Source organism: Humulus lupulus, chromosome 9, assembly GCF_963169125.1.
Source record: "Humulus lupulus chromosome 9, drHumLupu1.1, whole genome shotgun sequence".
NCBI classification, from domain to species: Eukaryota; Viridiplantae; Streptophyta; class Magnoliopsida; order Rosales; family Cannabaceae; genus Humulus; species Humulus lupulus.
In genome coordinates, this window is record NC_084801.1 from 184,574,722 (window position 1) to 184,588,642 (window position 13,921).

Sequence of the window (13,921 nt, forward strand, 5' to 3'; positions counted from 1 at the left end):
AAGAAGAAAATACACAATAAATAAATGAAGGGCAAAATCTTATTTCCTACCCACCAACTAACCCAATTGCTCCAAATACAATTCTCACATTTTTCACTCAAGAGTTCCCAATTTCCCATCACTTTCCTCTTCCCCAAACAAATATAACCATTCAACCCCACGTTGGGTTTGGCCCTTTCTCCATTTTCTTCTTCAAACTTCAAACTTCAAACTTCATACACACACATACAAATTTCTCAAGCTCAAGCTCAAGCTCAAGCCATGGTGTTACCCTCCGCCCAATCCCAGAGCGAGCTCCCTTTAAACGAGAACGATTCCCAAGACATGGTCATATATCAAGTCCTAAACGAGGCCGCCATGTCACTCAACACGACGTCGTTTATGCCCCAACGACACCCGATGATAACTACTACAACTCAATCAACCACGACCGCCGCTGGGAGCGGAACCGGCCACCACCCACTACCTGCCCGAAACACAATCATGAAGAAGCACTATAGAGGAGTCCGGCGCCGTCCCTGGGGCAAATACGCCGCCGAAATTCGTGACTCGGCCCGCCACGGCGCACGGGTTTGGCTCGGCACCTTCCAGACTGCTGAAGAGGCTGCTCTGGCTTACGACAGGGCTGCCTTCCGTATGCGCGGCGCCAAGGCCCTCCTTAACTTCCCAGCCGAGGTGGTGGCGGCGGCTGCGGCTGCGGCGGCTCGTGTTCAGAGAGTTGAGACTAATGGGTCGGGTAATAGCAGTTCGGATAATTCGGTGGTGACTTCCAGATCCGAATCGGAGGGAAGTACGATTACGAGTGGTGAGGGTCGAGAGTCAAGACCAGGTGTTTGATAAAAGTACTAATAGAGATATTAAATTAAGTTTATTAAACAGTTTGATAGATTTTTTTTAATTTTAATTTTAAGCTATAGTGTCTTGGATGAGCTTCTAGTTTGTACATATATATATATAAGAGGTGAATGTTGTTTCGATATCAAATGTACTAATGTACATTTCATTGGTTTGGACTATTTAATAAATGAAATGCAAAAGACAATTCATATATATTATATGTATATATTTATGTTTTTAATGATCAAACCCAAAGTTTAAAGATGTTTCCTTCTAAATATTTATATTGATTGTTCAATCTTCAAATGTTTCATATGATTATTACTTGTGTGTTTTCATATGATAATGACTAAAATTGTTACGATTGATGGTTATTTGGTTAAGATCTGTGTGTCACACTAACCACTAGCAAGTAGCGATTAGTTTAGCAAAATATATGTAATGGCCTTAATGGGCCTTTGTGTAACATTTCAAAGACTAGGCACATTAGTAAATAAATGTTATATATAGGCAGTTAGTGCGGTATTTCCCACCAATTTTCGAAAAATTCATAGTAATAATAATTTATAATAACATTATTATAAATAATTAATCAATTACATAATTAACTCCTATTTAAATGAGCAAAATTACTAATTGTTCTAACTTAATTCCATATCAACTACCAATGATAACTTAATCTCCTCCAAATTTTAAATTCATGCAAATATATATATATTTTATATTCGGTTTATATTACAATATTGTATACATCATTACCGTTTCCATAATTTATTTATGACCATCAACCCAATACAGCTCACCATAGGACATACATGTACATTATTAGGAGAAGGAGTATCGAACCTTGCTCCGAAAAAATGGGACAACAACACCATAACTACCACCACCACACAGATGGACCAACAACATTGCCACTTGGGGTACAAATCAATATGTATAGAGAATTACTAAAGGACACCACTGGTGCCTAACACCATATAATAGTGCCATAAGCACCACACACTATTAGGGGAATGAGTGTCGAACCTCGCCCCGAAGAGGGAAGGACAACAACACCATAACCACCACCACCACACAGAGGGACCAGCAACACCACCACTTGGGGTACAAATCTATATGTATAGAGAATTACTAAAGGACACCAGTGGTGCCTAACACCGTATAATAATATTATATTATTATTGATACAATTCATTATCGAGTCTAACAAGAAATCATTAACCACTTGTATCGAGTCGGCTGAAGACGTTGTAATGGCTAATAACAATGCTCGTATGTATAAGCAAATGGTGCTCTCTGGATGCTGAAACTTCTAACATACTAGTCAAAGTAAATGGTATGAGAAGACTGCTTTTAAATTTCATTGACTCTCAAACATATATGGGTCGAATAGATGACATGGTTGGTAAAGTATCATAAACCCACGCAACCCTATCTTATGTGCTTTAGAATATGCGATGACCATGCTATTATTATAGTTATATTAGTCAAATTATTTTCACCCAAACAAAATACTAGTCAATTATACATATTACTAACTTTAAAAGATTGTGATCCAATTAATAATCCCTTAAACCATTCACACGTAACAAATCAAGGTTATAGTTACAGTTGGCATGCATTCATAAAAAAAAAATAATAATACTTTTAATTTCGTTGACTTCTCACCTAATTCTACAAATAGAATAAGAAAAGGTCATCCAAGGTAAATATATATACAATAATACATTGAAGCATAAATAAATATGGTTGATTATAGGGACTTTTTCATTTATTGGGGTTTTATTAGTTAGGTTTACAAAAATATGAGCATTTTATGAGATTCTTTTCTATACATTTGAGAACAAATTTAATTATGCTATACTTTCTTTGATTTTAAATGTAAATTTGTTTTCTTTTTCTATTTTTTTCATTATTTTTCCTACTTTGTTTTTAGATCTTTCATTATTGTCGACTAATCTTTGAGATCATGTATAGAACCACCGAGTATTATTTAGCTTAGCTCATATTCATTAATGTACCTTCAGAGATGGTAACTAGTTACCTCTAAAATGGTATCAAGTTAATTACCTATAATATAAGTATTTGGTTACCCATGAGATGGTAAAAGGTTATTCTCATGGTAACCGATTGCCCATAATATAGGTAACCAATTACTTATGGGTAATTGGTTACACAAAGATCATAATAGCTTACCCAATAAAAATATTCATATTTAAAATAAAATAAAAAAGACATAAATATATGAAAGATAATCTATTAGGTAACTAGTTACTTAACTTAACATTAAAAAAAGGAAACAATGTAAAAGGAAAAACATGAAAAAGCTTATTTGAATTTTTATTTTTTCACATATAGTAGAAAAATCTGTACAAAAAATGTACAATAATAAAAAATAAATAATAATATAATATGTACTGTGGAAATATAATATATATATGTGTGTGTGAAAACAATGAAGGGAAAAAAAAGAGAAAATGTTAGGAGAATAGAATTAGTGGAAAAAAGAAGAAAAAAAAGAGGAAAAAATAATAATGAAAAAATAAAAGAAAAAAGTGAAAAAAATAATTCTAAAATTCTTTTATAAAAAAAACAAACAAATGAACAAATAAGGATAAAAAGAAAAATAAAATTACAAGACTAATTAACCTCTCAATTTTAAAAAACTTAATCAAGAACAAAAGTATGGCATAAACAAAAATCTAAACAAAAATATGAGAGACAAAAAACCCATAAACATAAGATTTTAGAAAGAAACATAAAACAAGACTTTTTAAAAACTCCCATATTTTTGTAAACATTTGAAAAAAACCATAAATAATGTAATTTTCACTTGATTATAATCTGCATTGTCACGTTACTCTTTAATATTTTGAGTACTTAAATATTTTTTGGCCTAATAAATGCTTAATTTTATATATTTGTTTTTTTAGATTATATTAAATGTGAAAAATTATTTACTAATGATTAAAAAATAATTTCTACTTATAGTTACTACATTTTTATAGTAAATTTTTTATATATAATGTTGTTTACAAAATTGTAACATATGGTTACAAATTTGTAAATTTTAGTTACAAATTTGTAAACTTTGATTACAAAAAAATACTATGTTGTTGCAAAATTTTAACTTTGCTTACAAAAAAACATCGTATTTATGATAATGTCACTCTATATTTTTGTAACTTTTGTCAAATTCCATATTTTTAGTATTTTTTTAAACCTTAGGTAATTTTGTTAATTTCCCTAAATTTATTTATAAATTATTTTTAAGAATTCTATTTTTAAATAAAAAAAACGCATTCTTCTCTATTTTTTTTCTCCTCATTCATATTCTAAACAAACACATAAATAATATATATTTTAATTCATTAGAAAAAACAATAATAGAAAGAGACAAATATAAACTTAAAAATATATTATACATATATAATATATATTTATATATATATTTTCTCAATAGAAAGAAGGTCGAACTTAACACGAAAAAGTGAAGAAAGAAAAGGAAACTGACAATTAGGATTAAAATAATATTTTTGAATTTTTTTAAAATTAATTTGTTATTACTAAAGAATAACTTAGTATGATGTGTCATACCAAATTATTCTTTAGTGATAAAAATAAATAAATGTGAGACTTACTATAACTTATTTTTCCATAAATGCAGAAAAAATGGAAAAGAGAAATATTTTAGCAAATCACTAAATTAGTCTCATAATGATTGTTAAAGTAAATATATATAAATAAAATAGTAATTTTAGTATAAGATATATTTCTTATCCTTTTCCTTTTCCTTTTTTTACTTTATTTTTATGTGGATTTCTTTCCATACATACCACACATTGTAAGGGTTCATAATTTTTTTTTTAAAATATACTCATTAATAATAACAAATGATATGATATGTATATCAATTTTGTTTAGAGTATTTTATAGATACAAAACATACCTATATTTTTAATGGTATTTTTTTTAGAGAGAATTACTAAGGGGCACCAGTAGTGCCCAACATTACAAGAAAGTAGCGTATCACTATTTATACAATTTAATATTGGGTCTCACATATTTGAATTTAATAAGTATTATGAGACATCACTAACTAATTATAAGGTGTGAGCTCGTGTGGTGTTGGACACCTTAAGGTGCAAAATATCAATACTATTTTTTAAATCCCCATAGGATATATTATATTACTTTCACAAGTGTCCACATTTATGTGTCCATATTTTGAATCTCTACCATTACATCAATATATATTACATAGATGATACTATTTTTCTCATCAAAACAATAAAAGATTTGTATTATCCCTCTATTTTCAACAAAGTGATAAGATCACAATTAGAAAATAAAATAATTAAGAAGAAGGAGGGAAAAACCAAATCGGCTTTATCAATGTATTAGTCAACAATAATTTAGCTGAAAATCATCAAATTGGCTTTCTTTCTCAGTGGATTGACTAATTCTGTCCAAGGGACTTTTCTCATGAATATTATATTTGTGGGAATTTGAAGTTAATTTTCTTTTCTTTCTGGCATCGAAACCCCAATTCATTACGTCTTCTCTCCTAATAATGCTTACTCCTTCAACTCGTTCTAAAAAAAAAATTAGATTTCGTGTAATAAGTTTTTGATATTCAATGACTCCTGTTAAAAAATAATCACAAAAATCTGAACATTTATCTATCCAGTCATGAGGTAAATTAGCCGCTGCTCCTTCGATACGAAAATAATTATGCATCATTCTCGTAGCGGTGACAGCTTGAAATACATCATATACTAATTTTCTTTCTCTGAAATTATAGAAAAAGCCTCTCATATCAAAGTTTGAGATGTTTCGCTTTTAATTATAACTCATTTTTAAACAAAGTTCTATATGTTACAAGACCGATATAAGAACAAGTAAATATACCTACAATTTAGTATATACTTTTTTTTTTGTATATATATATATAACACGACAGTATATGTAGTATTAGTTCTTGTGGTTGATTTTAATCACAAGGGAAAGACAACAAACTATCCAAATAATCACTCCCCAAATCTTGGAACTCAAACACATCGAAAGGATCATCATTAGTATTATTCTCATGATCATGACTACTTGCCTTTGATCTCCTCAATGCTGGCTCTTGATCAATCGTCATCGTCATCATCACTTGATCATGATCATAATTGATTTGACGATTTTCCCATTCTCTCGATTCTCTCTTTCCACAACGAGTAGCAGTAGCAGCAACAGTAGTAGTTGTCTTAGTATTACTCTTAGCAACCGTCTCAAGTGGAAAGTTAAGATAAGCCTTGGTGCCTCTGATTCTCAAAGCAGCCTTATCATAAGCCAAGGCAGCTTCTTCAGCAGTGTCAAATGTCCCTAGCCAAACTCGAGCCCCATTTCTCGACGAGTCTCGAATCTCAGCAGCATACTTCCCCCATGGCCGCCTCCTCACTCCCCTGTAGTGCCTTGTTGCAGCCACCACCATGGCTGCTGTAGTCTTCTTCTTTGCTCTCTCAACACTGTTTGATTCCTTGTCATGATCAATATCATCATTTGCAGTAGTGTTATTGTTTGTTGAAGAGTGTTGTTGATGTTGATCATGGTGATCTAAATTACTTGAAGGGTCAACTATGATACTGTCAAGAAGTTCTTCCCAAGTCTCAGCTCCCATTGATATCCACCTCCCTAGACTAGGCAGCCTTTGTAGAACTTCCATTGACCCTTCTTTCCCATCAAGATGAGGCAAATCATCCCAGCTTTTGGATAATCTTTTCCCTTCATTTTTTACTTCTTTCCCACTAATAAAACTTGCCCAAACGTTCTCTAGAATAGCTTCAGATTGTTGACCTTTGTGTATGGCCGCCATTGTTACTATCTCTAATATGAAAAACCTCTCAAAGCTCTCATATGAAAGTTTATATAAATGATAAGGTTTGGTCCTAAAATATGAATGGGAACTTAAAAGGAAACTTGTGTTTGAAATCATTAGCTGAATTCATGGAGAAATCTTGGATTGAAAAGCTAAGAAAAGAGAGGGGTGGTTTTGTTTATAATATCCCATATTGACTTGTGTGCTTCTGGTAATCATTTCTGGGGCTTTCTCAATGTTGATTCTATGTACCTCTAGTATTTTAATTGGAAAGCTTTGCCTTTAATTCATGAGTAATTACAACATAAGAAACTGATTGAGAGAATTGAAAGCTGTGCATGGCTTGGATTACAAGTTGACTTTTTTTATGTTTGCTTGTCTTTGTTTTTAACTTTAATTATTTTTTAGTACTTATATCCTGATCATGACAATTTAGGATATCTCAGTTGTCTTTATGTTATGCAATCACTGCAAAATTTTCTGGGGATAATTACCATATAATTTAAAGGCTTTAAAAGAAAAGAAAAATGATGCCTTATGTGCAGATTATGGTTTTGTTTTCTTGAGGGCTATGGATTAGTGGCAAAATTCTAAAACTACCTTACAATACTATAATACTACATGAGGTGACACCCTATATTTATTAAATTTAAATATGGAGACCTGATATTGGATTGCACCAATAGCGATATGTCATCTTTTTGTGGTGTTGGTTACCACCTTAGCAATTCTTTACATTCTAGATGGGTTTTTCGTGTAACTCAATAATAAAAAGTATTACTATTTGGCACCTTAAAATGTTCAACACCACATGAGATGACACCTTATGGTTGATTATTAGCGATATCCCATAATATTTATTAAATTCAAATATGTGGGACCCGATATTGGATTATACTAATACGAGTACATAATTTCTTTGTGTTGTGGGGCACCTCTCAATATTAAACTATCAATGAAACAATGAAATTTGCATCATTTTCGAGGATAATTTCTGAGTCATTTCTTCATAGATACGTTTGACATTTTTTAAACTCTCTTTCCTTGTTCCCAATGGAGATTCCTAGTCTTAAAGTTTAAAAGGTAACATTACACCTCTCAGACATTCCATTTCTTGCAGGCTATCTATGTAGGAGTACATGTCCTTAGTGTTAAAATACTATAATATACTAGAAAGTAGTACACGATCAAAATGGGATTTCACATCACTATAGTCCAATGTAATAATAGGTACTACTCATACAATAATGTTTATATAGTGAGAAATGAAAACGTGACAACTATTATCCCAATGGAGAGTTATAACAACCATTATTCTTGGGAGTTATTATGAGAAAACCACATATATAACAACCATTTTTAACTCATTATATAGTACCTATATATGCCATTTCTCATAGTACATAAATATATGTATGTATGTATGTATGTATGTATGTATGTATGTATATGTATACGCCTCTCTCCCAATTTCGAAATAAAAAAAACCAAAAAGTTTACTTAGAAATGACTCTTATATTATATATAAATATAAATATATGTAAACATATATCTGAACTCAACTTAATAGGCTGGCAAAAAAGATGACTTGTTGCTCAAGTACATTGATCGATTAAGGAATCCTTTGATTGCTCAGCTGGGATTATAATAAACACGCCACACGCTTGACCAAATAAAAATAATAATATTACTAAAACCATTAATTAGTATAATAAAGTATTATCACAATGACATGTAGATGGAGATTATGTGGTTACACACATATATATATATATTTATATAGACATGGACATCTGTATTCAATGTATGGAAATATGGGTGGATTTGATCAATAATTATTAGGAATAACATATGTGTGCACTTAGGAATATTGTGTGCATATTGGCCTAACTGTAATTTGACTTAATCTTTTGCGTCCATTTGTAACTAAATGAGCTCATATCGTCGTAGGCTTTGCAAGTTGGAGAGAGTTTGGTGGGAATATTTGACCCTTGAAATCTTAAACCATGCACCTAATTTCCTATCTATGTAACTATGTCCAAGAATAACACCGAATAAAAACTTAGTATAGTACATATATGTATATTTTAAGTATATAAAATGTGTGGATATAAATGATGTAGTGTGTTAATAATAAATGGATTGGATCGTGTTATTATAAATCCCCATATTCTTAATCTTTCATTGATATGAAGAAGTACAATTAAATAAGATAAGAAGTCTTATATATATTGTTTTGTGATTGAGAGTTTTCAATATAATAAAGTTTTGTGTTGTGTCTCCAATGTTGTGTGAATTTCTTCTTCGAGAGATAAAATTTAGAATTATATATTCTAAATTTTCTTCAACAATTTGTATCAGAGTCACGGTGTAAGATTTGTCAAAACAAGCTTGTTTCATATAGTCGAAGTCTTGTCGGCATAATGGGTGATCTTCAAGTAGTTGGAGGAATCAAGAGGTTCAACAATACAAACTACACCACATTGGTAACATGTGTGGTCTTACCTACAAGGTCAGGGTTTTTTGGGAGATTGTCGGTGGTGGTGAGATTTCACAACCGGTAGTAGAAGATGCCAATGGCATCTTGCGGAAGTGGAAAATTAAAGCAGGTAAAGCAATGTTTCCTTTAAAGACGACCGTTGAAGAAGAAATGTTGGAGCACATACGTGATGATAATAAAACACTAGAGGAAGCATGGGAAACTTTTGTTACACTCTTTTCATGGAAAAGTGATACAAGACTACGAATTCTCGAAAACAAGCTGATATCAATGGCGCAATGTGACATGACTATTGCCCAATACTTTTACAATGTGAAATCAATATGTCGTGAAATGTATGTTTTAGATCCAACAACATCTATCGGTGATGTCAGGATAAAGAGATTAATTATTAATAGTTTAAAACCCAAATACCGAGGGTTTGTTGTCGCTATACAAGGATAGCCAACACAACCATCACTTTTGAGTTTGAAAATTTGTTTGCTAGTCAAGAAACTATAGCCAAGAAAATGGGAGTAGTCTTGTTGAAGAGTCAAGAGGAAGTGCTATACGCCAACAAAAGCAACAGTAGGTGACACAATAATGGTGGATCTAAAAAGGATGGTGAAAAGAAGCATCATCAAAGAAAGAAAGATTCTCATCGATGGGGAGCTTCAAAGAATAGCAGTAATATTAAAAATTTAGATGGTAAGTGTTACAGGTGAGGCAAAATGGGCCACATGGCAAATGATTGTTGGTCAAAGAAAAATCAAGTTGAAAGTAATATTGTTACTTCTACTTCTAAGGAAAGCGAAGAAGGTTGGGATGCGGAAGCGCTTTTCGCTTTGAAGGTTGAAGAGTTAACTCTCATGGCAACAACATCAGAATAGATTGACTACAAGATTGAATTGATTGTAGATTCAGGCTTCTCAAATCATATGACAGATGATAAACATATGTTGCAAAACTTGTCTGAGTATAAGGGAGGTCGTGTGTGTTGGGAATAATGTCATTTAAAACATATGTATTGAACAATGTTTTATGAAATAAATAATTGAAATGAATATTTGCATATATTGATTGTTTATTATTATTGTCAGAATAATATTATATGAATATCAAAAAATTCTCAAATTCGTTATTGTGACTATAATCTTGTATTGGTACGAGAGGATTAAGATTATAGGGAACGAATTTAAATATTTCACAGTAAAACAAAGTTATATGAAATCTTTGGATTAAATACAAGTACGGTTCACTAGTATTATGAATACAAGTAATCTAGATCTGTATTACTGGTGTAGTAGGACATCTTTGTGGAAGTACTTTGTATAAAGTGGTTATACATGAAAGGTACCTGATATGTTATTAACACTTTACTAATACTGTTTTCTTTATAAGTATTACTTAAGCATATAAATAAGATGATTATATACAAATTGATCTTAATCTTGAAATTATTATGAACTCGTGTTTATGTCATATGGGTTCTTTGTGTAATATCCAACATTTTCATTATACATTTTTTTTTATTATAAATCAGAGTTTTAATACATAAAATGTACAAGTTTACAAATTTAAGAAATAGTAATGGAAAAATAGTGTTTAAAATATCATTTTATGTTTTTAATGAGATTAAAGAGAGAGAAACTTGAGTAGTTAAGTATTGGACCCGAATGTCATATAATGTTAATTGGGGATTTTTATAAAATTAAGAAAGTTTTGCTAAAGGACTTATTTGAAAAGAATTTTAGTATTTTGGGTCCAAGTGTAATTTAAAAAAAAATAATAAATAAATAAATAAAATAAAATAAAAGGCTTCAGCCTTTCATTTTACCCGAGCCCCCCTCTCTCTCTCTCCTCAGAAACTCTCTCTCTTTCTCTCTCTCTGCGTGTTACTGTTGCCGACGACGCAGGAGTACTTTCCGGCCACCACTTTTAGCCACGCGCCGGACCGTTGGATTCAGAGGCCTCCGAACTATCGACCTACGCGGGAATCTAGAGCTCACTCGCTGATTAAACGCCTCAACCACTCGATTTAAGTTCGGCCACCCCGCGACTTCAAAGTTGCGATTCGGCCACCTCGGGCATCCGTTTGTCGATCCGTCACCACCATCGTGCTCCTCGTGTTGTGGGCTTCAAAACCCAATAACTTGTTCCTACATCTACCATAGTTGGGTGGTGGGCCCACCACGAGCCACCGCGATCCACCGTAGACCGACGGTCGAAACTTAGTGTTCGAGGTTTTGAAGTATGTTTTGAGTCTCAGAAAATCATCGTTTGACTTGTTGTGGAACCCGATCACTTTGGTATAATTTCTTTGACCTATATATTGTGATTTCATTGTGATTGATTAGAGTAATTGTTATTATGTGTATTTATAGTATATAATTATATATTATTGATATATGGAATATTTTCTGTAATTTATTGGCTGTCTGGGATTGTATATATTTTTATACAGGTTTTGATTTTGGAATTGTCCACTTTATAGCCGTTGTGCTGTCCAATTTTCTAGAAAATATTAGATATTAAATAAAGTATAAAAATACATATTTAATTGATTTTATATTAATATGGAAATTATTATGATTAAGTAATTTTAATTATTATTGTTATTATTTTGTTAAGTAAATCAAGAATACAGATTCATATATATATATATATATATATGAAAAGTGTGATTTATAGTAAACCTATTATTTAACAATTATTCTTATATATTAATATTTTGTTAATATTTGAATATTAAAATAATATCAAATATTAGTTTCTTACAGTTATTGATATTTGTAAGACCAGTGAATTTTGGAGAAAGTATATTTATTATATCACTGGAATTGATATTATGACTAATTAATAATAATATAAATATTTATATTTATATTATTATCATTATATTGATTATTACAACTTTATGTTAAAAATATGATTTCTTTTATAAAATGACTATTTGAATATATACATCCATATACGTATTGCTATTGAAGTATTTTGTTATTAATATCGAAATAAGTTTAATTATAGACGATAATTATTATTTTTGTTGGGATTATTATTATTATTATCATAAGAGTACATTATCTTATGAGCAAGGTTTAAAGCATGGTTTTATATGAAGAGTTATTTGTATTACGTTGATAATAATTATTATTATCATTCATATAGTTTCTGGTATTATTAATATACACTATCAATAGTGTATATTTATGATTTTGATAGAATTTAATAAATGATGTGCCTTGAATAGGATTTGTATGGATTTGATTGATTGACTCTTGGTGAGGAATTTTAAAATAAGCTAAGGACCTAAGGTAAGTAAATCTCACCTTTTGTGCTTAAGTGTAAGATGCATGACTACATTGATTGTGTACATCTGATGAGTTAAGTATGGTATGATGCATATGATAAGTATGTGAAGAATGGTTATATGAATATCATGATAGTGTTGTGTGATATGAATTTGATGAATTTTGTGATATGTGAAAGACGTCTTACTTGGTTAAGATTGATATGAATTATGTGCAAGTATGTGTTCTTATGTTGATGAATATGTGGATTACTGTTATGTTCATGATTTTGTTGTATGTTATGATATATGAAGCGTTTAAGTTTTTAGGCTGGAAACCTTAGACCTGAGCCATAGCTCTACGTTAAGGTATAACAACGCCACCAACCCAAAGCTTCATGTATTATGACTAAAGATGTTTTGAGTTATATGAGATGTGATACAATGCCTTTATTGAATACCATCAACGCCTTGATTGAATACCATCAACATGAATCATGAACATGAACATTGGCATTTCAGCATCAGCATGTATGCATGGCATGTACAGTTATGTGATACATTATTATGTGATATAAGACCATGCATATGAATATGAGAAAAGTTATGAAATGCCTTGAAAAGTCTTATGTAAAGTTAAACATTTTCATGACATAAGGCTTAAGCAAAGTGATAATAAGATGTTTAAAAAGGGTGCCACTGTTTTGATGAAGCAATCAAATAAGTTCAGTAAAGAAGACGGAAGTCTATAAGACTTATAGTGGCTGCCCACTAGTGTGGGCTAGGTCAGAGTTGACCATTCAGATATGTTTGCCATGTTTCCGTCTTTCTCCTCCATATGTGTAATAAGTATGGCAGCTATGGCAACGATGAAATGAGTGTTATGATGAGCCTAGCTGAGATGATGGCTAGCCGGAGGAGAACCCATGGGATTCTATATGATATGTGTAACAAGCCCTGCAGGCATTGGCTGAATCAAACAGTGTGCACAAGTGATATTGGGCCCATAAAAATGTGAAACTAAAAGAAAGAGCATAAAAGTAAAGTTTGAAAGTGCTTGAGCAATAACATAAGTAAATAAGTCAGCATATTAGTATATGTGCACTACAAACTCACGACATTCATGTGTATGTGTATGCATGAGATTTGCTTACTGAGCGTTAGCTCATTATGTTATTTTCCAACATTTTTCCAGGTGTGGCTTTAGCTGTTGAGCAACTTGTGGAGCACGGACTCAGTAGCAATGCAATAATGGTTTAGAGTTTTCATATGGCTACCTTAAATTTAAAGTATTCATACGTGTAATAATTTATACTAATAAGTTTATATAAAAGTTTTAAATTTTTTCTGTATTTCTTCGTATCATTTTATTTAATCCTTTTAGTCAAGTGCCTAACATACTCGTAAACTCTAGAATAGTGGCGAACGTACCCTACCTTAGGGACGTTAC

General features: G+C 31.3%; 2 protein-coding genes across 2 annotated transcripts; one reads left to right on the forward strand and one right to left on the reverse strand.

The window, feature by feature from the left end:
* On the forward strand, positions 1 to 1,050 carry LOC133801587 (pathogenesis-related genes transcriptional activator PTI5-like). The gene has a single exon (XM_062239831.1). The coding sequence runs from the start codon at positions 262 to 264 to the stop codon at positions 835 to 837; it is 576 nt and encodes a 191-aa protein (XP_062095815.1). The 5' UTR covers positions 1 to 261; the 3' UTR covers positions 838 to 1,050.
* A 4,463-nt stretch (positions 1,051 to 5,513) lies between these two features.
* Positions 5,514 to 7,062, reverse strand: LOC133801585 (ethylene-responsive transcription factor ERF091). Its single transcript, XM_062239830.1, has one exon. The coding sequence runs from the start codon at positions 6,818 to 6,820 to the stop codon at positions 5,834 to 5,836; it is 987 nt and encodes a 328-aa protein (XP_062095814.1). The 5' UTR covers positions 6,821 to 7,062; the 3' UTR covers positions 5,514 to 5,833.
* Between the last annotated feature and the right edge of the window lie 6,859 nt (positions 7,063 to 13,921).

Bases quoted from the DNA above. Each gene is read 5' to 3' on its own strand.
- LOC133801587 (XM_062239831.1), top strand. From the start codon at position 262: ATGGTGTTACCCTCCGCCCAATCCCAGAGCGAGCTCCCTTTAAACGAG.
- LOC133801585 (XM_062239830.1), bottom strand. From the start codon at position 6,820: ATGATTTCAAACACAAGTTTCCTTTTAAGTTCCCATTCATATTTTAGG.